Here is a 26905-nt window from a genome sequence, read left to right on the forward strand (position 1 = left end):
TATATATACACTCAATATGCCAGCAAATTTGGAAAACTCAACAATGGCCACAGGATTGGAAAAGGTCAGTTTACATTCCAATCCCAAAGAAGGGCAATGCCAAAGAATGTTCAAACTACCGCACCATCACACTAATTTCTCATGCTAGCAAAGTTATGCTCAAAATCCTACAAGCTAGGCTCCAGCAATATGTGGACCGAGAACTTCCAGAAGTACAGGCAGGATTTCGAAGAGGCAGAGGAACTAGAGATCAAATTGCCAACATACGCTGGATCATGGAGAAAGCTAGGGAGTACCAGAAGAACGTCTACTTCTGCTTCATTGACTATGCTAAAGCCTTTGATTGTGTGGAGCACAACAAATTGTGGCAAGTTCTTAAAGAGATGGGAATACCAGAGCATCTTATTTGTCTCTTGAGAAATTTATATGCAGGTCAAGAAGCAACAGTGAGAACTGAACATGGAATCACTGACTGGTTCAAAATTGAGAAAGGAGTTCGGCAAGGCTGTATACTGTCGCCTTGCCTATTTAACTTGTATGCAGAGCACATCATGAGAAATGCGGGATTAGAGGAGTCACAAATTGGGATCAAGATTGCAGGGAGAAATATCAACAACCTCAGATATGCAGATGATACCACTCTAATGGCAGAAAGTGAAGAGGAACTAAAGAGCCTGTTGATGCGGGTGAAGGAGGAGAGTGCCAAAGTTGGCTTGAAACTCAACATCAAGAAAACAAAGATCATGGCATCCGGCCCTCTCAATTCCTGGCAAATAGAAGGGGAAGAAATGGAGATAGTGACAGATTTTATTTTCCTGGGCTCCAAGATCACTGCAGATGGGGACTGCAGCAAAGAAATTAAAAGACGCTTGCTCCTGGGGAGGAAAGCTATGGCAAATCTAGACAGCATCCTAAAAAGCAGAGACATCACCCTGCCAACAAAAGTGCGTTTAGTCAAGGCTATGGTCTTCCCAGTTGCAATGTATGGCTGCGAAAGTTGGACCATAAGGAAGGCCGAGCGTCAAAGAATTGAGGCTTTTGAACTCTGGTGCTGGAGAAGACTCTTGCGAGTCCCTTGGACTGCAAGGCGAACAAACCAGTCAGTCCTAGAGGAGATCAGCCCTGACTGCTCTTTAGAAGGCCAGATCCTGAAGATGAAACTCAAATATTTTGGCCACCTCATGAGAAGGAAGGACTCCCTGGAGAAGAGCCTAATGCTGGGAGAGATCGAGGGCAAAAGAAGAAGGGGACGACAGAGAATGAGGTGGATGGATGGAGTCACTGAAGCAGTAGGTGCAAACTTAAATGGACTCCGGGGAATGGTAGAGGACAGGAAGGCCTGGAGGATCATTGTCCATGGGGTCGCGATGGGTCGGACACGACTTCGCACATAACAACAACAACAAATATATATATATATATATATATATATATATATATATATATATATATATATATATATATATATATATATATATATATATATATATATATATATATATGGATATATAACATATATGTTATAGATAGAATGTATTTATTTGTTGACTTGCGGCCGCCACTCCCCAAAAGGTCTCGGGGCCACTCCCATCCAGGCCCGCCGCTCGAGCCAAGCAGCGCCCACGAGCTCCGCTTCCGCGGGACTCAAACCCGCCCGCCCGGCAAACCCCACCCTGGTCGCCCCCTCGCAATGCCAATTCCCCTCCTGCTCCCTACGCGCCGACCAATCCATGCCCACGCCCCGCCCCTTTACCCTCGTCCAGCCTCGCACGCAGCCAATGAGAACGGAGATGCTCCCTGGCTCTCGCGCCGCGGTTGGTCGCTCGGGCGGGAAGGAGAGCGGCGATTGGCGGGGAAGGGGCGCGGGGCGCGCTTGCCCGGCCGGGCTGCAAGTAGCGGAGCGCTCTCCTCCGGCGCCTCCATATTGAGGAGGCTGCGGGGCTGGCGGCGGCGGCGGTGGCTTGGCTGGGCGGGCCCGAGTGGTTCTTGCAAGGGGTGGTCCCCGGGGGGTCGCCCTCAGAGGGGCAGTGCTGGGCGTGCGGTCGGTGCAGGGGTCTTTGGGGAGGGGGGGCGTCGCTGGGATGCCCGGGCTCTGCACAGAGTCGCGCCTTCGGGGCTCCGTGCTCGTGGGGGGCTCCAGCTGCTGAGGGGGCTGTGGGAAGGAGGTGGGTCGGGGAGCTGGGGAGAGGTTAGAGGGTGCTTGGGGCTGGGGGGGGGTCTGTTTCCAAGGTCGGGGGCACCTTATCTCTATCCAGAGAGCCTTATGAGAGTGGGGTTGGGTGTACTGCTGAGGGTGGCTTGTGAGGCTGAGGTTGGCTCTTCCCCCCAAGCTTTGGGGCACTTGGTTTGTGTGGGTTGTTTCCCTGTAGAAGCAGCCTGAGTGGAAGTGCCATGCCCCCTCAGTTAGCTGCTGGGCATAGAGGTGTGTCTCACCCATGCCCCCCCTGTTAGCTGGTGGGGATATAGCTGTGCGTGGGAAGGGTTACTTGAGGCTGCGGGGCTGTTCAAATTTCCTTTCTGAAAGCCTTTGGGCTGCCTAAGGAAGCTGCATCGTCCTGTGCCCCCTCCCCCCCAGGAGAGGGGCTTGGTGCTCAAGGGGTCACAGGCTGTTGACCGCGTTGCCTGAAGGCCTTTGGGGGGCATCCTAGCACGTGTACAGTTTTCAGTCGTTGGGTCTCTGCCCTCGGGGAGCGGACGTGGTGTGCAAAGATGGCCTGGGCTCTGAAGTTACCCTTGGCGGATGAAGTCATCGAATCGGGTCTGGTTCAGGATTTCGATGCCAGCCTCTCGGGTATTGGCCAAGAGCTGGGTGCTGGAGCCTACAGCATGAGGTAAGGAAGGCTTCAGTGGCTTGCTTGCTTTAGAAGGATAGCTGTTGGTGTTGGTTGAATCCTGAAAATATTGAATAGGGCATGTTAGTAGGATGTGTTGCTGGGTGTCGGTCATTGACACCTTGGTTGTGTTGGATGGAGTAGTGAAATCCATCTAATCCTATCTTTAGTAATTGACTAGTACTGGAGACTGGTTACTTTCTTCTTGTACCACGTGCTGCTATATTGCAAGGGGGTGTGGTTTGAAAGGATGTCCTTTTGTATTTTCCTAAAATGATGGGGACGCTCCAACCATCTGTCTGTTGCAAAATGGGCTGCTGTTCTCTTCCTCCTCTCTCTATTCAATACCTGTAACTTCAAGAGACTTGTAAATACAGGGAACTGGAGGGATGGGTGTCGGAGAGTTGTACAATGCTGGCCACCCGCCTTTATAAACTGGTGCATGTCCATTGAACGAATCCAACTGTTCCAGATAGAGACCTTCAGTTTGTTCAGCGACTAATTGCTTTTGCATCCACTGTCAGTGAGGAATTCTAACTCTTGTTTTACAGCCGTTCCTTGTTGCTTAGAGGTGTGTGCGTGTGCCTTACAGCAGCACGTTTCTTTGCTTTAAGGAGAGTGTCATTGGGAGGAGGTAAAGAAGAGAATATGGATCCTCAGAATGTTTGCATGTTGATGTTGCCCATCAGAAGGGTGTGGCAGCCCTTGCTGCCACATTTTGTTTATTGCACTTAGATTTCCTAAGCGTCTCCCATCCTCTTACACGTTATTGCTTCAGGGACTCTCAACATCAGCTACCAGTGCTATTCAGTGGATTCTTCAGAATCTAAGCTTTCTTTTTAAGAGTAAATGTCTAGCTTTTGTGTGTGTGTGTGTGTGTGTGTGGGAGCTAGCCTTAAAAGGTGAAGAGGGAAAGGGGATGCCAGGAAGCCTTTGATGGCTGTCGTGATCATTCTTTTATGCCCCTGTTACGGAGCTTTTGCCCGTTGATATCCACTCAGCCCACTTTCTCCTCTCTCTTTTCCTTGTTATTTTTGATGTAGGTCAGAACACTTTGAAACCTCAGAGTCAGAGCTAATAAAGGCTTCCCTGACTCTGGCTTAAAACTTCAGTAGTGGGTGACAGACGTCCTGAGTAGATTTATTGCTTTGTTTATAAACCAAGTATGCTCACTCAGTTTTTGTGATTTATGTGATCCTTTGTGATTTATGTGATGTCAAATTACTTGAATGTGGTTTCCTTTTACAACTTTTTTTTTTGCTTGCTTGCAGTTAGGTGTGGTCCTGCTTTACCAGCTTAAATGGGCAGTGAGTTTAAGGAAGAATGGGACAGGTAGAGTGTTTTCCGTGGGCACCTGGTTCCAGTTTGCGTGGTCTGCTCACAATTTAGTGCCCTGCATCTGTTGTTAGTAGGAATGAAATGTAGGCATCTTTGTGTAGGGTACAGATGTATTTATTTACTTCACCCTGCCTTTTTCTCCAGTGGAGATCCAAAGCACCTTGCATTGTTTCTTGTTCTCCATTTTACCCTCACAGCCACCTTGTGAGGTAGGGGAGCCTGCCAGTACCTGCCCAAGGTCACCCAGTCAGCTTGCATGGCAGAGAGGGAATTTAAACCTGGGTCTCCCAGATGACCTTTGAACCACTACCTCACAGGGGCAGATAGAGGCTGTTGCACCCTCACTTTTCCTTTAATTGTTAAGGTGAGGCTGAAGGGATCAAGCCATTATGGCTACAGTAGCTAACCTCATTCTGATCAAACTGTATCTGTGACTTTCCCAAAGCTCCAATATCCTTCTTTTCTCTAGGGCAGCGTTCCCCAACGTTTTTAAGGCTGGAGACCGCTAGCAGGGATGGAAGGGAGAGCGTCGCCTGGCGGTGCCGCAGACATGCGGCAGCTCCATGCAAACACGCATGCGTGGAGCTTTCACACATGCACGTTTGTACCCCGCAGGGGGCGCAAATGCGCATGCGTGACAGTTCTGCGCAAACATGCATGTGCGCAGCATTCACACATGCGCATTTGCGCCTGCTGGCAGACGCAAAGGCGCCTGCGTGAAGCTCTGTGCATGCACATTTGCGCCCTCCGGCACGCCGGCAGCCGCGCCTCCCTCCACGCAGTGCCGTGCTCGACGGGCCTTGAGCGAAGGCCGGTGAGCATCGCACTGCGGGGAGGAAGGCGCCTCCTTCTCCCCCACCACGACCCAGTGGCAAGGGACCGGGGGTTCACGACCACTGCTCTAGGCCACTTATTTATCATATGGTGTGTGTAGAGATCATACAATTGTAAGATTGTCTGGCAGTCGGGCAAGATACCTCTATATCATGACCCTTGTTTTCCTTGGAGGTCCCTCATCCACATACTCACCCAGGCCAACCCTGCTTAGCTTCTGAGAGCTGACAAGATCAAGCGTGCCTGGTTATCCAGGCCTGGGCCCTAGGACAGTAATTAAACTATGTGCTGTGCCCCCAGTAGTATGAAATGAGAGAACTGCTTGTGTGCTACAAGAAAAAGTTTAAAAGGGTTTTGTGGGTCCTAAGAGCTGTCTTCAGAAGAGGCTACCTGTTGCATCTCTGTATGATTTCCTGCACTGGCCATGCTTTCTTCCATTCAGCCTTCTTGGTAGTGTGTAATTCTGTATCTGGTGTGATTAGACTAGCCTCTCTTGATGTAGAGAGATGGCAGAATAGCCTGCTCTGTGAGGGGGACAGGAGCAGAAATGACTGCTTTCTCCCATCTTCTGGATTCCTGTGCCTATTCACCATGGATTTCGGCCTGTAGGGAAAAGGCTTCCTTCCCGACTGCTGCTGTTTCACAGCTCCTGAAAAACACCAGGGATAATTGACACTTTGCCTGTTTGTTTAAAATATTTGTGTGCTCTTTCTCACTTAGCGATCAGAGTTGCTCACAAAATTTAAAAACCCAGTTCTACGAACACTGCTTTTATGTGCTTATCACTTATTCTGACTGGAGCTGATTAGTAAACACCTGCTGTGTGTGTGTGTGGGGGGGGGGGTTTGTGTGTGTGATTCTTGAGCCTTTGTTCTGGACCCAGTCACCCTTTTCAGAAGCTCTGTTTGGGTTGAGCAAAGATTTAAGGCGGGGGTCTCCAGCATGGGCCCAGTAGGTGCCTTGGGGACTGTCTTAACCCTTCCTGGGGCCTGCCAAGTGTTTTAGAAAGGGGGTAGGGCTGTTGGCTATGGAAAATTTGATTGGCTGTGCGGGTTTTTTAAAATGTTGCTTTGGCAGTGGCTGCCACCACAGCAAAAGGATTTTCAGCATGACTGAAGGTAAGCCACAGGTGCTGTTTTGTGGCTGGCTCCGCCTCTGGTGGTAGTCATTTTGTGGCTGCACCCACTGAATTGTCAGAATTCCAAAGGTGCCCACGAGCTCGACAAGTCTGTGGACCCCAATTTAAGAAATGGCACAGGATCTATTTGACTGTGGGCCAAATGTAAAGAGTTTTTCAGGTCAGGTTTGATTTGGCTCCCTGCATGGTCTAGAGCAGGGGTAATCAACCTGTGGTCCTCCAGACGTCCAGCAAATGCTGGCAGGGGCTCATGGGAATTGTAGTCCATGGACGTCTGGAGGATCACAGGTTGACTACCCCTGCTCTAGAGAGGTTTTATGTTGGTGGGTGGTTGGGTATACCCAAAGCACATCCTGGGAAATGGACTGGAATGGCTTTTAGATCACAGCCAATTTGGATTTTCAATCAGTGACAATAACAACCCACCCCACTATTTTCTCTTTATAAAGAAGTGGAAAGGCAATAGGAAAGGGAAATAGAATGAAGCCCTGATTTTCCAGAGAAGGACTTAAGGCTAGATTCAGGCAGGTAGCCTGTTAATTAAGGCTAGATAGAGGTGATATTTCCTGTTAGTGTTGCATAATCTGGCAATATAAGTTCATTTAATTGTGTTGTTGTACCTCTAGACAGACCCAAGAGGGAAATGTCTTTGCAGTTTCACTTATGGCACAGTGATATTTTCCACAGGGATATTGCCAAGGTGTTAACCATTTAACTGACACCCTGAAGGAAAAAGAAAGAAGAAAAATAGTTGGTCCTTATATGCCGCTTTTCCCTACCCGAAGGAGTCTCAAAGCGGCTTACAGTCGCCTTCCCTTTCCTCTCCCCACAACAGACACCCTGTGGGGTGGGTGAGGCTGAGAGAGCCCTGATATCACTGCTCAGTCAGAACAGTTTTATCAGTGCCGTGGCAAGCCCAAGGTCACCCAGCTGGCTGCATGTTGGGGGAGCGGGGAATCAAACCCATCTTGCCAGATTAGAAGTCCACACTCCTAACCACTACACCAAACCGGCTCTCCTTTATACATTTTGGCATTACTGGTCATACTACAAAGCACTGATCTGTAGCCATAGTTGGTCTTCTTCGTTAGGATTCTGGTGTGTGGACATGTGTGGACATTAGAGTCGCTTTAGTTTGCTCAAGTGTTGCCAGGACTGTGGCAGAGATGGATTAAAAGGATGTCTGTGGGGTGATGAAACACTTGCTCCAGAACTCCCGCCAGTTTCTGGGTTTTCCTGTTGGCCCTCCTGCCCCATCCTCAAGTCACCGCACTACTCCCGATCCATTTTACAACAGCATCTGATTTGCAACCACAAGATGCCCAAGTTGGTAGGGCTGAAGTTGCCGCCACTTAATTCTCTCTTTAAAATTTTTAATTGCAGGTTATAGTACATAAATATGCTATAACTGTCCAAATTAAGGTTATAGCTTCTAGCAGTGTGATAAATGCAAAAAATATATATAATGCACAGAAAGGATCTGTTGCAACAGTAAAAACCACTAAGTGTTGTTGTGGCAGAACTGTTCACAGTAAAATTTACCTTCACAGCTCAAAAACTAGGGTGTAGCCTGCATGGTTTGTTTATATAAGGTTTAGTTAGGCTTTGCTTTTATTTAGATTAACATTCAAGTGTAGTAAAAAAAGGAGCTTTTTTCCTAGGAGGCAGAGTTATTGGAAGGGTTTTTCATGCCCTTTAACTATGTTGCGATTTTCTCTGTTGCCAGCTTGAACTGTGGGGAGATCATGGGAGAACAGGGAAAAGGGCTTATAGGTGCAAGGCCTCCGTTCCTGATCAAGGCTTGAATCTTGGGTGCTTATCGCTTGACATTGTTAAGGTCCTTAATATTAATTATTTCATAGAATCATGGAGGTGGAAGGGACCTCCAGGGTCATGTAGTCCAACCCCTCTGCCTACCCTCAGTGACCGCAGCTTCTCCACCAAAAATCTCCAGAATCCAGCCCGACCTGTTGTAAATATTTTTATTTACAACATTTATATTTTTGCCTAATCAGTGTTACCAAGGCAGCTAACAAAACAAGCATTATCTAAATCTGAACACACACATATAAAATGGGACAGGGGTCCTGGGAGGAGTTGGTACCCATTGTGTATCTGATTAGTCATTCGTCCAATGAACTGCCAATCAGGTAGGCTGTGTTCTCCCGTCTATATCTCTTTCCAACTTCTTCCAAGGGAAGACGTGCCAGCCTGCTCTATTGGACTGATGGCAAAAGGTAAGCCAGTCAGTGAGCACGAGCTCGAAGCGAGAGGAGGGGCCTGGGACCACGGTTGGGGTGAAGGCCGTCACTCATCCAGCGTTTGGGGCCTGTGAGGGACGGGGTCCAGCCCTGGTCTTGCTGCCGGGTGTGTGGGGGGTGTTTGAGAGCGTGCAACCCGAGGCATCACCTCCCACTATAAGGTTGGGCAGCCAGTGGGCGGCAGCTAGGAGGGAGGGGGAAGCGAGCTCCACCCTCAGGGCCATGGGGATGGCCACCGTGGGAAGGCAGTATGGTGGGCATGATAGGGAGGGGAAACGCTGTGATGCAAGTGTACCACCTGCACCTGCTCAAGTGTGCCACCTGCACCTGGCCTGTGCTCGCCTGCAAGCTGCAAGCGTGGGCTAGCCGTGACCTTGCTTCCCGCTATGCAGGTGGCTGGGAGTTGGGAGGGTGGGGGAAACGGGCCTTGGCACCAGGAGGGGGAGGCACGAACATTATACTTGCGCTGGCCCCAAGCGGCCTTGTGAGGCCTTGGCAGAGCCAGTCTGGCTCGCCCTATGGGTGTTCCCCCCCCCCACCCATCTGAAGCAGCTCTGCTGTGGCCTTGCAAGGCCTGGGTGGAGGTGGGGAAATCTAGAGCCTATTGTATTTTTTTATGCAATGGGCTTTTCTGCTAGTAAAAATCATAAAACCAGAACTCAAAATACATAGGGCTTTCAAGCTCAGTTCTAGAGCTTTGAATAGGGCCTGAAATCAAATTGGGAGCCAGTGTAGATGGATGAAGGCTAGGATGACATTGTCCCCGTGACCTGATATGGAGCCCGTCGACGCTGTGCTCGATCTTGTTGTGTGTGTCAATCACTTCTTGTTCCTTTCTACCTGGTTTTGTTGTATGCTTCTAAATATTAACTCATTTAAGGCATTTCTACTCCTGAAAAACCCTGAAGGCAGCCTCTTGAGTAAGAATAAAAATCATTTGGACAAAAAAATGCAGTGCAAGACTGAGAAGTCTAAAACGGGGGAACATGCAGCAGCACAACCATGATCATGGAATCAGTAATGACCATAGTCAATTCATTTTTTAAAAGTAGTTCAAACAAACAGCATTTAAAATGTACTGGATGAGGCCATATAACTTTTGATATTGATGAATCCTTATACTAAGCATTCAGGTCCTGCAGTTTTGACTCTTGCAGTTTGCAAAATCTAGATACTCTGTGTAGACCCAATAACCAGCGGTCATGAATTGTGCACTGGCAAATTAAAGGAACCTTCAGACCACTCTTGACGTGTAATAAATGCCATTCAATCAGGTACTGTCAGTTGGTGTTCACATACATGCGTGTGACTTTGGAGAATGACCTTGTACAGAGGACTTACTCCCTGAGCATCTGTGATCCCACCTGTGCAGTTGACAGAAATGAGAAGATGGTTTGAGCTGAATGCAGTGTTTATTGTTTGGAGTTTTTAAAGAGAAAATGGTTACACACAACGCTTTGATATTCTACAGCCTGAGAGCTATGGGAGGCAACAGCTGCATTTCTACAATGCTACCTCGACTACTAATATGAAATGTGCTAGGTTCAGAATGCTTTTACTTTATGTGCATTAGGGCATTCAGCAATTATTTGTGCAGTCAACTGCAGTTAATGCAAGTAAGTGTGCCTTGCTACTAGTAATACTTAACTGCTGTTGCACCGGTTATAAAAGTAAACTGTTCATTACCCTGGTTGCCCTGCGGCCAGAAAGTTGGGGAACTTAAAATAAAAGCTGTATGTTTTCTGTCTTGATTTAGGTGTGCTTGTTGAGCTTTCTGAGCACTGCAAAAAACTAGTTCTGTTGAAGTACCTATTTTTGTGAGATAGCACCCTTAAATATGCATATTTCCCACGCAGTAAGGGAATATTTGTGTGCACTTGACTATAACATAATGTCAGTACTACTTGGCTTATGGGGGGAGGGGTCTGAAGCACACATACGGAAGGCTAGAGATGATCTTGAACATGTTCATGGGTCCATGTATCTGGTAGTAGCCACCTGATGGTATGCTTTTCTGTCGCTATATATCAGGCCCTGGGAATAATTTGTTTGTGACTTTCTTTATACCAGAAAAACAGATCAAAATTCATACTGGTGACTGAAAAACTGCATATAAAGCTTTTGTTTGTGGGAATCGAGAGTGGTGTGATTTTCTGGCTATTGCATTACATGACTAGGGATGATATCTGGTTTATAATTCAGCATTCTGGCTGTTTCATTTATTTATTTTATATGTTCCACCAGAAATATATTGGAGGAGGAGTGTGTCTCATGGCTTAAGTGCCACTCAGCGCTTAACACCCACTCAGGGCAGCTGTCACGCCCCCGAGTGGCTCCTCCTCCAACTGGCTTGCCTGACTGTCCAGTGGCCAGCCAATCGCCTTCCGTCCCCCACCGCTGACCACCCCCTCCTCCTTCCATTTCTCTCTGAGGTTCAGAGTCTGCAGATCCCTGCTGTGTGAGAACTGCCCCTGCCAGTGAGTTCCCTAACAGCGGCCTGCTGCCTTTCCAGGTCCTGGGGAGAGGGAGAAGGAGAGGCCGTCCCCAGAGGTCTTCCCCCCCCCCCATCCTAGCGTATGTTGTATTCCTGAATGCAACTGGCTTGGCACCTAGTTTATTATATTTATATACTACCTTCTCTGAAGTCTCAGGGCGGTTTACATAAAACCATTTAATGGAAGTGTCAGGTTTCTAACTTCTGCAGCTAAGGATATAAGCTAGGAAGTGGGTTGGCCATACCTAGTGAAAGCGGAGAAATCAAGGGACATTTAAGCTTGACCCTCCGTGGTCATTAGCTGCAGTTTTAGTGTTCTCCCTATCCAGCAGCTAGCATCAATAGAATAGAATACGCACATTTCTTGATTTGTGCAGTAAGATTTGGTGGGTAATGCAGGCCTTATATGCTTGAGAATTTGCAGGTCCAAGTTGCAAGATAAACTCTATGGATAAGGTTAAGTGAAGGTTTTTAGCTGTAAGGTACATGTACATGCTCTAAACATTAAAAAAGCATTTTATAGGTATGTCTGGCCATCCATATAATTGGGGTCACCGTGGGTAGGCCGGCAGTTGTGAGTTCTTGCATTGTGTGGGGGGGTTGGACTAGATGACCCTGGAGATCCCTTCCAACTGTGATTCTATGATCTGTGCATTAAAGGAAAATATTAGATGCATTATGGCTTTGTGCATTCTGTGTTTTTAAAAAAGAAACCCAGGCTCTGAAGAGAAACCTCTATTCTGATCTAAGAAGGCTTTTGCTAAGTATAAATTAGGCAAACAAAATCTACTTGAATGTTCTTGCCTTGGATTGATTCCTGCACATGAGCAATTTTGCCCTGGGAACCTCTGATGTACCTGTTTTGAATCTTTGGCATGCTGTGATTTTGAGGTTGTGTATGTTGATCTTTGGACTAGTATAAGGGTGGACCATCTTTGTGATTAGAGAGCCTTTTCCAGCTCCAATCTAAACTGTGTGTTTGCCAAGCCTAAATTTTTTAAAGTCTTGTTTGATGGTGAGGGAAGTAGTATAGTGAAATTATGAGCAGGAAAAGGATTCAGTTTCAGTATTGATAAACGATCCTTCCAAATCTGTTCAAAAATTGAATTTGGAAGTATAGCCAACATGAGCATTCTGTGTGCTTATGCTGGCTAGTTGGTCACAATTTAAAGTAAAGCAGTATTCTGCGAATATTTGCATCTTTGAAGTTGGCAGTGTTCATTCCCTAGCCAGCCAGGTGGTACTCCCTGTTCATGTATACTCAGAATTTATTTGATAGTTGGAATTAATAGAAATTTGGAATATTTCTGGCTTTCTGCTTCAATTAAGGAGGCATTGAAAATGACAATTCCTTTCAATCCTGGCAGGAAGTCATGGGAAATAGCAATTTACAAGAAAGGTAAGTCTCTTCCCTGTTTAGGGTAGGACTGCGTGTGGCTTCTCTCCCCCTCCCTCCCCAGCCCTCTTTGGTAAAGATTACATTTGGTTGGGAAGATTGCTAGGGTATATCTTTGTATGTGAGCTCTCCGCTGGAAGATTGCTGGGGTATATCTTTGTTGAATGCTCGTAAATGCCCATTGTTCACTTTTGTGAGGGACAAGAATGCTTGCAAAAATGCCAGTAATTCCAGGTTGTGTGTAAAGATGTTTGATCAATCACTGATTTTGACTGTAGAAAACAGCAAGAGTCTGGTAGCTCCTTAAAGGCTGAGTTTTTGTGAATCACTACTCCAGATGCAGTCAGAACGCGAGCGCATCTGTCCTTATATTATGGAAAATTGAGTGTTTTCAGATGCTGAGTGACAGTAGCAGGCATAATTACCATGGCTGATTACTCCAAGCCTCCTCTCCCTTTGCTTATCACACCTCATCTAGTTGGACCAGCTATTGTCATTCATTAGCAGATGGATTTCCACTCTTGGTGTTATCTGAAGTGAGCAGCAAATGCTGGCAGGGGTTCATGGGAATTGTAGTCCATGGACATCTGGAGGACCACAGGTTGGCAACCCCTGTACTAACCTACTAAGAAGAAGAAGAGTTGGTTCTTATATGCCGCTTTTCCCTACCTGAAGGAGGCTCAAAGCGGCTTACAGTCGCCTTCCCTTTCCTCTCCCCACAACAGACACCCTGTGAGGGAGGTGAGGCTGAGAGAGCCCTGATATTACTGCCTTCCCTTTCCTCTCCCCACAACAGACACCCTGTGAGGGAGGTGAGGCTGAGAGAGCCCTGATATTACTGCCTTCCCTTTCCTCTCCCCACAACAGACACCCTGTGAGGTGGGTGAGGCTGAGAGAGCCCTGATATTACTGCTCAGTCAGAACAGCTTTATCAGTGCTGTGGCGAGCCCAAGGTCACCTAGCTGGCTGCATGTGGGGGGACGGGGAATCGAACCCGGCATGCCAGATTAGAAGTCCGCACTCCTAACCACTACACCAAACTGGCTCACAACCAAACAAGCATATACTATAGTGTAAAGTACAACAATACTAAATATACATTCTCCAATGCTCAACTATTTAATTATGTAACATCTACTATTTAGTTATGTAACATCTACCTGGGAATGGCAGCCAAGGGGGGATTTTATGGGGGATGGGGGTTTTAGTTGATGTTTTTAGGAATGTTCTAATTGTACTTTTTTTGTAATTTTAACCTGTGTTTAAATTGTTGTTACCCACTATGAGCTAACTGGTCCAAGAGTGGTGGCATACAAATACAACAAACAAACAAACATGATTTTTCAGGCCCTTTGGTTCTGTCCCTCCTATGGGGAATGAAGCTCACCTGTTCTCCATTGTCTCTGGCAATGGATGTTTCAAAGTGGGAACCCCTTGTCAGCACCAGTCTTCGTCAGTCAATGGGCATGGCCACTTTCCTGGGAGACAGAGTGGGTGCCACACTGGGGAACAGTGCTCATCTGAAGGCATGTGGCTTTGCAGCCTCACCTGTCTACTTGTGCTCTTTCCTTTTGTCCCTCGCACAGCGTGTCAAGATGGAGGGGCTGGACTTGGCTATAGTTCAGGGGTAGTCAAACTGCAGCCCTCCAGATGTCCATGGACTACAATTCCCAGAAGCCCCTGACAGCGAATGCTGGCAGGGGCTTTTGAGAATTGTAGTCCATGGACATCTGGAAGGCCGCAGTTTGACTACCCCTGCTATAGTTAATTGTGATGTTGTATGTCTATATTTGAATGCTGGTACGCTTTGGAGGCTTCTGTCTTCAGTCTCTGTCCACTAGGTCAGGGGTAGTCAGCCTGTGGTCCTCCAGATGTCCATGGACTACAATTCCCATGTAGTTCATGGACATCTGAATTGTAGTTCATGGACATCTGGAGGACCACAGGTTGTGACTACCCCTGACCTAGGTGATGGGAGGAGGGAAGAAACATGTACGGTTTGTGCAGTTGCAAAATTGACATTTGCTCATATCTGATCTGGGCCTCATAAAAGTCTTGGCTCACGTTGCAAAAATAATTACCTTCACTGTTTCACTGGATAACCTTGTTGTATTTGTAATTAGCATAAGTATCTAACCTGATGATGATTAAAGTTCCTTCTTGTTCTAAATTACTGTGTGAAAATTATTCAATCGTCATTTGTTTAATATTTGACTAGTCAGTTGGCTAAATAGCTTTTGACCTAACAAATTCCCAACCCTCAGATTAAAGGGTCAGAAACTTGTGTTGCTTTCAGAAACCAGAATCCAAGCCTGTCATTTAGTGATGGATACTTAGAAGAAGAGTTGGTTTTTATACCCTGCTTTTGGCTACCTGAAAACGGCTTACAATCGCCTTCCCTTCCACTCCCACAACAGACACCGTGTTAGGTAGCTGAGGCTGAGAGAGTCCTTTCAGAACAGCTCTGTGAGAACAGCTCTATCAGGACTGTGACAGGCCCAAGGCCGCCCAGCTGACTTCATGTGGAGGAGCAGGGAATCGAACCCAGTTTGCCAGATTATAAACCGCTGCTCTTAATCACTACACCAAACTGGCTAGCAAGGCCATCTCTACGTAGATTCCCTGTAGGAATTTCCTAAAAGACTAGCATAGATGCGTTGTTCCTTAGCTTTTCCTACATGGAAACTAAGTGTTGCGAACCAGTTATGGGGACAAATACAGTTCCAAAGTGAAGACATGGACTAGCCAGAATTTTTGTAAGATGTGGCCAAAATAAGATTGGAAGCATTTATGCACCTATTTCCTTTTAAGAATTTCCACCCAAGATGTAGATTCCGAAGGAGGTAGCTTCCCCCTCCCTGTTGCTTTGTGTAATCTTCTCTACCAATGGCTAGCAGTTTTATTAGTGTGGGTGTTGTGGGAAGCTGACCCTTTTTGATGGAATCTTATAGCGTGGCTAATTTAAAATGGCCTTAACTCCGGATTTAACTGCTTTCGGGGCAATCCGATTACGGCTCAGTTTGCCATCCTTGGTACTTGAGACCAGCTTTGCAAATACGCTATGAAAGCTATTCGCTCATCCCCCTGAGATCATGGGATGACACTTTGGATCTAAAACAGTTCTGCAGGGCCTGCAAAATGGAGCTCTTCTGCCAGGCCTTTGGTCGAGGCCAATGAAACAATGTGATCAGTTAGAACCTAGAGACCCCGTCCCCATCACCAACTACACCTCGCATGGAAATGACAGTGCTGGAATATGAAATTGTGAGTTATATAATTACCTCTTCCCCATTATATATTTCGGGTAAGGGCTTGGAGGAGGAGCATGTCTCATGGCTCTTGCCATGCCACTCAGCTCTTAACACCCACACAGGGCAGCTGCCCCGCCCCTAAGTGCTTCCTCCTCCAACCAGCTTGCCTGCCTCTCCAGGGGCCAGCCAATCGCCTTCTGTCCCCCCACCCCTGACCACCCCCTCTGCCAGGGCCCTGTGAATCCTTACTGGCCCCCAGAGTTGAACCCAAGCAGATGATAATCTTCTAAATGTAGTGTGCTATTCCTGTAAGGCCCTTAAGTCTGATAAACGTGTTCAGTATACTGTACAAATGTATATGTATGGACTTGTAATCCCTATTTCATTGTATTGGAGAAAGTGTGGGTGCATGCGAAAGCTCATATACCTTGAATAAAATTTAGTTGGTCTTAAAGGAGACACTATATGAGCCTCTTGTGGCGCAGAGTGGTAAGGCAGCGACATGCTGTCTGAAGATGTCTGCCCATGAGGCTGGGAGTTCAATCCCAGCAGCCGGCTCAAGGTTGACTCAGCCTTCCATCCTTCTGAAGTCGGTAAAATGAGTACCCAGCTTGCTGGGGGGTAAACGGTAATGACTGGGGAAGGCACTGGCAAACCACCCCGTATTGAGTCTGCCATGAAAACGCTGGAGGGCGTCACCCCAAGGGTCAGACATGACTCGGTGCTTGCACAGGGGATACCTTTACCTTTATCTTTAAAGGGGATACTGGACTCAAAACTTAGTTCCACTGCTTCAGACCAACGTAGCTGCCCACTTGAATCTAGTATCAGTCTTGGCCCATCCTTGGTTAATGGGGTAACAAAAAGAAAAAATGCAGGAACCGTGTAGGTCTTTCAGGATACTATCCTTGCTCAAGTTCTTTCTAATACTTGTATTGCTGCCAACTAAAAATCAAAAAGCTGTCAGCTAATGTTGGAATTAAAAGGAGCAAGTAATTCAGATGTCTGCAAAGTAACAAGAAGCCGCTTAGAGCAACAGCAAGAAAGAGGAAATCCATTAGGAGAATTCTCCTAAGCAGTAAAATCTAAATGACAGCAGCAGTTACGGTATGAGGGCTAATGGGAAAGTATGTGACAATAATCGATAGTGGGATTAATAAAATTAAACTGTTGGTAACATCAGTCATTCACAGCCACAGATAAAATATGGGTTGGATCTAAACTTTACTTTGCTTGCCTTCTTTAGTTCCTGCAAGAATCTGTAATAATTGCTGAATTCCCCTTCTACATTTCAGTCTCCTCATTGTTTTGCTAGTCCTTTGAATTTCAGGAGTTTTTCTTCCAGGAGAGTATGAGGCTTTGCAAATGGCTGCTAAGATGCTCTTTGAATATACAGCACTGAATTTATGAAAGTTGAGATCCAATCTATATGTAACTCCTCCTACAGAGGAATACATGCATATTCTTTCTGTCTGAATAGCGTTGTGTGCTTCCCACCCCCCCTGCCAACTGTGCTTTGACCTAGATAGCCCAGGCTAGCCTGATCTCGTCAGATTTCAGAAGCTACTAGGAACTGAGACGACCAGAGCGAGTTTGGAGGAAGTCTCATGACCAAGAATTGAGAACATCTTATAGAATGCAGATGAGAGCCTATGAGATGGTGGTGAAGTCAGTGAAACTCATGCCCAGCTCAGTTATTCAGGATAGTTCGATCCCTCACCGCTCCTGGTGAAGGGCATCAAAACAATAGCCAGTTGGACATCAGCAAATGCTGGCTCATGGGAATTGTAGTCCATTGACATCTGAATGACCACAGGTTGACTAACCCTGAACTAGAGGACCCTTGGCCATCTTTGGAGAGAAATCTGAGTCACTTCAGGTGACTCTCACTAGCTAAAGTGGATAGGATGGTAAAAGCAATGAGACCAACCACTTGCCCACTAGATCCGTGCCCATCATGGCTCTTAAAAACAATCATGGCTCTTAAAAACATAAGAATAGCCCCCCCTACCCCTCTGGGAAATAATCAACATCTCCCTCTCAATGGAAGAATTCCTGGAAGATTTAAAAGAGGCAATGGCACACCTGTTGCTCAAAAAACTATCTCTGGATCCGCAGGAGCTTGACAACTACCACCCCATTTCACACTGAGCGTTTCTGGGGAAGTCAGTTGAAAGAGTAGGGCCTCTTGTGGCACAGGATGGTAAAACAGCTGAAATGCTGTCTGAAGCTCTGCCCATGAGGCTGGGAGTTCAATCCCAGCTGCCGGCTCAAGGTTGACTCAGCCTTCCATCCTTCCGAGGTCGGTAAAATGAGTACCCAGCTTACTGGGGGGTAAACGGTAATGACTGGGGAAGGCACTGGCAAACCACTCTGTATTGAGTCTGCCAGGAAAGCACCCCAAGGGTCAGACATGACTCGGTGCTTGCACAGGGGATACCTTTACCTTGAGTTGAAAGAGCTGCTGCGGACCAGATATTAGCATTCCTGGAGGAAACTTCAACCCTTGACCCATGGTTTCCGGCCTGGCCGTGTGGTAGAGACAGTGCTAGTCGCCCTGATGGACGACTTCCACTGACAGCTGGACCGGGGCATGTCAGCACTGCTTGTAGTATTAGATCTGTCAGCAGCATTTGACACAGTCGATCACAACCTCCTAGCTCACCGCCTCGCTGACACCAGGATATGGGGGACAGCCGTCAAATGGCTGATCTCCTTCCTCCAGAGTCATGACAGAGGGTTGAAATAGGAGAGAGAGTATCTAATCGTCACCAGCTCACATTTGGAGTCTTACAAGGAGCAGTCCTCTTTCCTATCTTATTTAACATCTTCATGCGTCCTCTTGCTCTGCTGGTACGGAGGTTTGGGCTGGGTTGCTACCAATATGCAGATCATACCCAGCTCTTCCTCCTGATGGATGACTGCCCTGATTCTCCCCCAGAATCCATAGCCAGATGCTTGGAAGCAATGACAAAGTGGGTCAAGCAGAGTCATCTGAAGCTCAACCCTTCAACGACAGAGATTCTGTGGCTGGGTAAGAAGGGACCAAGCGAGGAAGTGCTCAACCTGGATGTAGTGTGGTTTCCAGTAGCCCACTCATTCTATGTATTCCAAGACGTTCCACGTAAACCTCCCTGGGCCATATGGGAGGGCGGTATAAAATCTAAGTCAATAAATTCCTGGCTAGTATTGAATGGGTTACCACTAGAGAAATGAGCAAATGATGGGTGGATTCTCCTCAAACAAGAGCTATTGCATGCTTAAGCCTTGACTATTCCAGTACAATGGAAAAATGGCAGGGGATCTAAGAAGCCTATTTCAATGAACCAAGAACTTTGGGAGGACCTAAGGAAGAAAAGGGAAATGTTCAAGAATTGGAGGGAAGAGCAGACCTCTAAAGAAGAGTATCTGCAGGTTACAAGGCACTGTAGATAGGTTATTAGTGAGGCCAAAGATGGGAGTGAGCTGAGGCAGGCCAGGGAAGCCCAATGTAACAAGAAAAATATGGCTCCATTAAAGTTTTTGGCATAGCAGGTGGGCTCCATAATTGTCTTGAAGGTCCTGAGCCCTGGGTCAAAAGTCACCGTGGTGGAGGCTAGTTGCTTTTTGTAGGGCCCATTATATATCATCATTTGAATGTAATTGTGTCATGGCTGCTGGTTCTCAACTGCACTCTCTTCCTGCTCAACCTGTTGTGATGTTCCACCTTCCTTTGGGGAACTGCAATGTGGGCTACAGAAGCATCCAGTGAGTGTTATGGGACCAGGCGGTGTGTACCTTCTGACCTTTGGAGGGTCTTGGAAGTGGAGAGCAACTCGGTCCTATAAGGTGCTGAGAGAGAGCAGTGCAGAGCTTGGATTGCTGCACAGTCTGGAGCCATATGCCTGGTCTACTAATGTTGCAAGTAGGCAATCATGTGCATCCATCCACCCAGGGACCAGCGTTCCCAAGCCCCCTGGTTCTGTTTTATTAGGCTAGGGTTTGGTGTGCGAGTTTAAGTCAGCAGAAGGGCATGCTTTTCTTCCCGGATTTAGATTGATATGGTTAAAATGTTTCTACTGCTTTCGTAAATTCTTATGAACTTTCCTTAAGACCACTGATTTGTCCATGTAGCTCAGTGTTGTTTACTCTAACTGGCAGTAGGCTTTTGGGATCTCAGAGTGACCTTTCTCTGCTTCAGCATCTGTTGCCGGAGATCTGTAACTGGAGATGCCAGCATTTGAATCTTGGACCTCTTTGTGCAAAGCATGTGTTGTGTACCGCTGAACCACTGCCCCTTCTTGTGATTCAGAATCATGATTGAGAGAGAGAGAACTATAGTTAATGATTAGGTTACAACGGCAGACTTTCGTGGAAGTAAAAAGTCTTTATCAAATGGTATGTACCATTATTCAGAGGGCTCCCAGGTCTGAGAGTCTGATGATTTTCTAGGCTTGTTCATGGGACAAAATAGCATGGCGCAAATCTGAGCCATTTTCTGTCGTTTGAGAAGCCTCATATTTTGGGGTTCTAACATAACTATGACACTTGAGTCTGCATTAGTGATGGATTCCCATTGTATGAACTATCGTAGCTCTTTTCCTTGGTTCTAATGATGACTTGTTCCCCAAAAATATGTCGACAAAACATAGTGGGTTTGTAACGTTTTGCTTGTCGTCCTCCAACATAAATTCAGTCAGAAACACCATGCCGTTTACTAGATCTCCTTTTAACCAAAGGCTCTTGAGTTGTACGTGTGCCTCTGTGTTGGGTTTATCATTTCATAAGTGTTCCATTTTAAAACAGAGTTTGGTCCAAGGCTGTGAAGAGTTCATGAGCTCCCTACCATTCAAGATAGTAGGAGCTATGGAGAACAGTCAAAGTTGAATCCACCAATTACTACACAGATGGAACCCCACTTGACTCCACCCCAAAATGCTGGAAAACTTATTGACCGCATATAAGCCGAGGCTGGTGTTTGGGTAGTGGCTTTCCCCCTCCCCTCCCCTCTGGGCAGGATCTTTTTTTCCCTTTTCTTCCCAACCTCCTCCCTCTTTCCCTCTGACCCCTCTTGCCTTTTTATATCCAAGCTAGCCTTGTTAAGGCAGTGAGGGGGGGAGACGGAGACTGCTCTTCCCTCCCCTCCCACCGTCCCTCCCGGGCTTGCTGCGTCTCTGCTTCTTCCTGCATCTGCTTTTAGAGTTAAATATACTTGTCTCACACCCCCACTCCGCTGTCTTGCCTGGCAGCTTTTTTTTATACCCGCATATAAGCCGAGGGGGACTTTTTCAGCTTTAAAAAAGAGTTGAAAAACTCAGGTTATATGCTAATATATATGGTAATTCATGTCCTTTCCCCCTCTTTGACCTTCCCTTCCCCTTTTCTCTTTATTTTGCTCTCCACCAATCTGCCCAGAGATGTGGGCAATTGTGGCTGTCCAGATTACAGGACTGAATAGTGGCTCCCTATTCCCCATGCAGGTTGACACCTTAAGCTCAGATGGGAAATGAAAATAGCGTTCCTCCCCTGTTACATCAAGAGATCCACTCTTTATGCTTTGCCAGTTGACTATATACTTGTTGACTATATTGGTAGACCTTGGGGCTCCATATAATTCTTCTCAATGCAGGGGCTCCATATGTAATCTGTGAAATATGTAATCAGTATGTAATCTGTGATTTTAGCAGAACACAGGAAGCATCCTTTTTTGTGGGAGGGGACTTCCTTTCGGATACAGGAATTAGAGCATATTGATGGTTCTAGAAAGTTGATGTGTTTTCTTTTTACTGCCATAGGCTGTGACAAGGAGGGTGAACCAAAGATGTAAACAGCTGCCGTAATCTCCACCGACCCTCACTGTGGAAAGAAAATTACTAAACTCTTTGGTGCAGTAATGGTGATGCTACCAGAATCTCTCAAAACAAAAGGTTGAGACCAGACGTAATCAACAGCGATTGAAGGGCCCCTGCTCCCTCCCCTGCCCCCCCTCAGAATCCCACCATTATGCTCTTGACCTGTTTGCATTGTTGCACTGTTGTATTGTTTATATTTATACTGTTATATTGTTATATGGTCACAACTATTAGTATTATTATTGTAAGGTATTCACTTGTTTATAGACTGTTCTATTTATTGTCCTTTGTTCCTATGTAAACTGCCCTGAGCCTTCGGGGAGGGCGGTATATATAAATATAATAAATAAATAAAATAAATAAAAAGGGGTGATTGGTTTTCTGATAATCTGATCACATCCAGATTAGAATACTGTAATTACTTTTTTTAGGGCTACCTCTGAAAAGTATTCAGAGGCTTCCGTTAGTGCAGAATTCATCTGCTAGGTTATTCTTGAGGGCTTGATCCAGGATTATATCATGCCTGTATTGAAGGATCTGCATTGGCTGCTCATCTGCTTTTCAGCACAATTCAAAGAGCTGGTTGTCGTTTATATGGTCCTGAATGGCTTAGGGCAGTGGTTCCCAACCCCCGGTCCGGAGACCAGTCCATGGATCAGTTGGTACCAGGTCACGGCTCTTCCTCGTCCTCCTCTCCAGTTGCTGCCTCGGGGGCTGCCCTGCCACTCTGCCACCGGCTCACCTTTGGTGCTCTCCAGCGGCCGCCATGGCTGGGCTCCCCCTCGGCGTGGCACTGCGCAGCTGCTGCTGGCAGCGCCCCCCAGTGAGCGGTGTGAAGGCGCCAGCGGGAAAGCTAGTGGAGCAGGGGCTCAGGCAGCGGCATACCTCGGCAAAAGATAACCCCCCTCCAGGCCTCAGTAAAATTGTCAAGCGTTGACCGGTCCCCGGTGATAAAAAGGTTGGGGACCACTGGCTTAGGGTATTTACTTTCCTTCTGCCACCTGCTAAAAACATTTATCTTTACCAATGCCTTTAAATGTGTTCATTTCAGCTGTTTTATGGTCTGCTTCTACCTGAAGGCTGTATATGTTTTATGTGGGTTGTACTTTTGTACCCTGGTTCATTTTTATTGGCCTGATTTGTTTTTATTCCTTGCTTCAGCTTTTAAAGCTGTTTTTATGTGTGGACCACTTTAATGGGTTTGAAGAAGAGGCATGCAGATTTTCTAAATTAATAAATATTCACATTCTGAAATCTTAACCTACAAAAGAGGAATTTTGAGTTGACAGTTTTATTCAGGAATATCCAATAGACTTGATGCCTCCTTCCTATCACATTTTTAAACATTTGTAATCAAAAGAATTTAGTGAAGGTTAGGAGTCCCAGTATTGTAAGAACATGCGGCACACCAAACCAGTATATCAGAGTCTTTTACTCTTACAAGTAAGGTTTCTTTGTATTCAGCCCTATGTGGCTGGTAACTTATAAAGACCTCCCAGAAACTTGCCTGAAATCATCTAGTTCATAGGTGGCCAAATTGTGGCTCTCCAGATGTCCATGGACTACAATTTCCATGAACCCCTGCCAGCACATGCTAGGCAAGGTAGCTGGCAGGGACTCATGGGAATTGTAGCACTTGGACATCTGGAGAGTCAAAGTTTTGGCTACCCTGATCTAGTTGGTATCTCCATAGTACACAGCTGTCACTTTTATACTATACTAAAGGGCAAGCCTGTTGTTGGTAATACAACAAGCGCTAGTATGGTGCGCGTGTGATGGTTGGTTGGCAGGATGGTGAGGTAGTATGGTTGGCGGATGAAGTGTATGGGCCCAGGGCGGTACTCCAGTGACAGCTGCCGACAGGGAGGAGGGGTGCAATGGGTTCCAGGTTGAGAGCAGGTAGTGCCCTGCAGGGGTGGAGAGATCCGAAACCAGAGGTGGCTGCCCTCATGATTGAGGGCTTGTCTGTGCGCGGCGGCGTGCAAGGTGAATGGGGCTGGTGTGAGGTGGAGGAGTCCGCAGCCGGCAAGGTGCGTGGAGGTGAAGCCCGCTAAGTGAGCAGGCACTGAAGAGCGGTCAGGAGCAGCCTGGAGGTGGGGCGGCTGTGAGCATGGAGCGTCAAGAGCGCATGTCGGCGGCAGGGTGGGGTGAGGTGGTCAGGATCTCACAGTGGCAGCATCCGGCGGCTGGTCGACTTATGGCAGGAAGGTCTTGCTGGCCAGGGCAAGTGGCGTGGTGACAGTGGCAGGCGGAGCAGTGGCCACAGCACAGAAGGTCGGCATAAGAGGCGGGTGGAGCATCCCCGGCATCACCGCCATGTTGGTGGCGCTTGTTTGGAGTTCGTGGAGTTGAATGTTGACCTGTGGGAGGCGCTAACGTGGTGCTGGCCGGGTGGAGCCACAAACTGTGGAAGACGCGCTGGCATGTCGGCGAGTAAAGTGGCGAACGGTCGACGAGGGATTGCGGCTGGTGTAGGGGCCAGATTGGCGCTCGGACACCCTGGACACACTCCACCCCCCGGCTAGTTTCCAAAATATAAAGAGACACATGGCTAAGATTAACTATTGTGATTCTCTCCTCCACTGCCTTTGGCAGTTGTAGTGAGGGTGCTGACAAGAGTACATAATTTAATTTTTTTAACTGCACGTTCCCAGAGAATCTTGAGTTTTTATCCCAGTCTTTTACTTCAGCGGCTGGGTCCGGGTATAACAGGTGACACAGGCTCTGAGACTCTTAGGACCTCTATTTACACTGCAAGGCACAGGTTTATTCAAAGATGGATATCCACTTTTCCGAAAGCTTATTTTGGAGGGAGCTACACCCCTCCCTCCAATGTTTTATTGATCGTATCTTTGCTGGCTTCTCGTTATAACGGGATCCGTTACATGGAGCTTCAAGCACAAGCCAAGTACAGCAGGGCGTTTCCTGTACAGATATTTACGTGCCCTTGGTCTGGCGATTAGGGAGCCTCCTTGCGTTGCAAAAATAAGGGAGGGGAGTCCATTAAAATGATGGCTGTAAAACTCTCAAATAATTTGATATAATGAAGAACTGCATTTCTTTAGAACTGTATTAAAGGTAATGGTATCCCCTGTGCAAGCACTGAGGCATGTCTGACCCTTGGGGTGACGTCCTGGCAGACTCAATACAGAGGGGTTTGCCAGTGCCTTCCCCAGTCATTACCGTTTACCCCCCAGCAGCAAGCTGGGTACTCATTTTACCGACCTCGGAAGGATGGAAGGCTGAGTCAACCTTGAGCCGGCTGCTGGGATTGAACTCCCAGCCTCATGGGCAGACAGCTTCAGACAGCATTTCTGCTGCCTTACCACCCTGCGCCACAAGAGGCTCTGTATTAGTCTGTTGGATTTTCAAGGAAGGATGAAGCTTTTCGTAGGTGGGACCTGGATCTCCCGACTACAAAGATCAGTTCCCTTGGAGAAAATAGCTGCTTTGGAGGGTAAACTATATGGCATGGTCCCTTCCTTCCCAACCCAGGCTTCATTCCCCGAATCTCCAACCTAGAGCTAGCAACCCTATTCACAGGTGATGAAGAACTGGATTCTGTAGAACAGGGGTAGTCAACCTGTGGTCCTCCAGATGTCCATGGACTACAATTCCCATGAGCCCCTGCCAGCGTTTGCTGGCAGGGGCTCGTGGGAATTGTAGTCCATGGATATCTGGAGGACCACAGGTTGACTACCCCTGCTGTAGAACATTTCTACAGCAGGAGTAGGGAATGGCTTTCTGTCTGCACAATGCTGCTTCATCACCCATCACCTGCTGCTGTCTATAATACCTCTAACAAGTGACATCCCCAGGAACACCAGAGGGGGAGGGGGGTTGGAGATCTGCAAGAAGCACACAAGTGCCTTATATCTGTAGAAATCTGTTGAATTCAGTGTAGTACCCCAATTTTTTTGGCATTAGGTCCAGTTTCAAAGTAACACAATTAAATTGCACACAATTTAAATGATCCCCCTGGCTAGTGATGTCTCAGACTAATGACTCCTTTGAAGTGGTATGCTAGCAGCAACAAGAGCTCATAGCTAAGGCAAACTCTGATAGGAATTGGGGTGTTCCCTATTAGTCATCTTCCCACTCGCAATTGGTAAGTCTTCTATCTCTCTGGGGCAGGTTGAGGCAGCTTCAAGGCCTGGTTTGCCAATGCATCTTCAACCACTAGAAGTTTTGTCAGGGACATGTGCTTATTCAGAATACTTCCACACTGTGCAGCTTCTCTTTGAGGCACGTGATGAGGAGTAGAGAGGTCTGGGCTCTTTTCAATCACATCATTTTTCAGAGGCTGCTTGTTTTGGGGAGAGAGGTAATCAGCTTGGAGCATTATGCAAATATAAGTGTGGACCCATGATACTCACAGGGGGAAAATCTCCCTCTTCCATTGCTGCCAGTTCCTGTTAGTGCAATGGTTCTCAATCTTGGGGTCGTGACCCCATTTGGGGTTGCTTGGCCCCTTTCCTAGGGGTCACAAGGTTGACCGCAGCATGCAGCAGCGGCGTGCAGTGGTGGGCGGAGGTGGGTGGTGGCAGTGGCAGTGGGCGGAGCCATGGCAGTGGCCGCCTCCACGCCACCTCAATTATTGTGTACATGCATGCACACGCCACCCATGCACACGTATGCCACTTGTGCGCGCTGCACATACGCTACCGCCGCACCAGCCACCACCAAGTTGAGGTAGCGGAGGAGGTAAGGTTGAGGACCGCTGTGTTAGTGCATTTGATGGGCATGAGAAATTCATGGGAGAGGAATAAACAAAACCAAATCCTCTGGGTCAGATGAATTGCATCCAAGGGTACTAAAAGAACTTGCAGATGTAATTTCTGAGCCTCTGTCCATTATCTTGGAGTATCTTGGAGAACAGGAGAAGTGCCAGAAGATCGGAGGCAGGCAAATGTTGTCCCCATTTTCAAGAAGGGGAGAAAGGAGGATCCGTGTAACTACAGACCCATCAGCTTGACGTCTATAGCTGGAAAAATTCTAGATCAAATCATCAAACAGTCAAATCATCAAACAGTCGGTCCTTGAACAGCTAGAGCGGATGGCTGTAATTACTAAGAGTCAGCATGGCTTTCTGAAGAACAAGTCATGTTAGACTAACCTTCTCTCTCTCTCTCTTTCTTTCTCTCTCTCTCTCTCTCTCTCTCTCTCTCTCTCTTTTTTGAGAAAGTTACTACCTTGCTAGATCAGGGAAATGCTGTGGCCATAGTTTACCTTGATTTCAGTAAGGCTTTTGATAAGGTTCCGCATGATATACTTATTGACAAGTTGGTAAAATGCTGCATGGATCCTATTACTGTTAGGTGGATGAAGAACTGGTTGACAGATCACACCCAAAGGGTGCTTGTAAATCATCTTCTTGGAGAGGAGTGACGAGTGGACTGCCTCAGGGATATGTCCTGGGCCCTGTGTTGTTCAACATATTCATAAATGATTTGGGTGAGCAGTTCCAGGTCCCACCACCTAGTCTCAGCCTGGAGGATGATAACAATGATGGCCGGTTGCTCCTCTGAGCC

The 26905-nt window shown here is 47.1% G+C and overlaps 1 protein-coding gene across 2 annotated transcripts in view; it reads left to right on the forward strand.

The window, feature by feature from the left end:
• The first annotated feature begins 2218 nt into the window (after window positions 1–2218).
• TFCP2 (transcription factor CP2) overlaps window positions 2219–26905 on the forward strand; it is a 60023-nt gene continuing 35336 nt past the window's right edge. The window contains exon 1 of one of the 2 annotated variants that reach the window (XM_077328923.1): window positions 2219–2831. In XM_077328923.1, coding sequence (XP_077185038.1) covers window positions 2710–2831 — 122 coding nt within the window. In that variant the 5' untranslated portion in view covers window positions 2219–2709. The remainder of the gene's footprint in view (window positions 2832–26905) is intronic. The other variant, XM_077328924.1, reaches the window with a different exon arrangement.

Source organism: Paroedura picta, chromosome 3 (assembly GCF_049243985.1).
Source record: "Paroedura picta isolate Pp20150507F chromosome 3, Ppicta_v3.0, whole genome shotgun sequence".
NCBI classification, from domain to species: Eukaryota; Metazoa; Chordata; class Lepidosauria; order Squamata; family Gekkonidae; genus Paroedura; species Paroedura picta.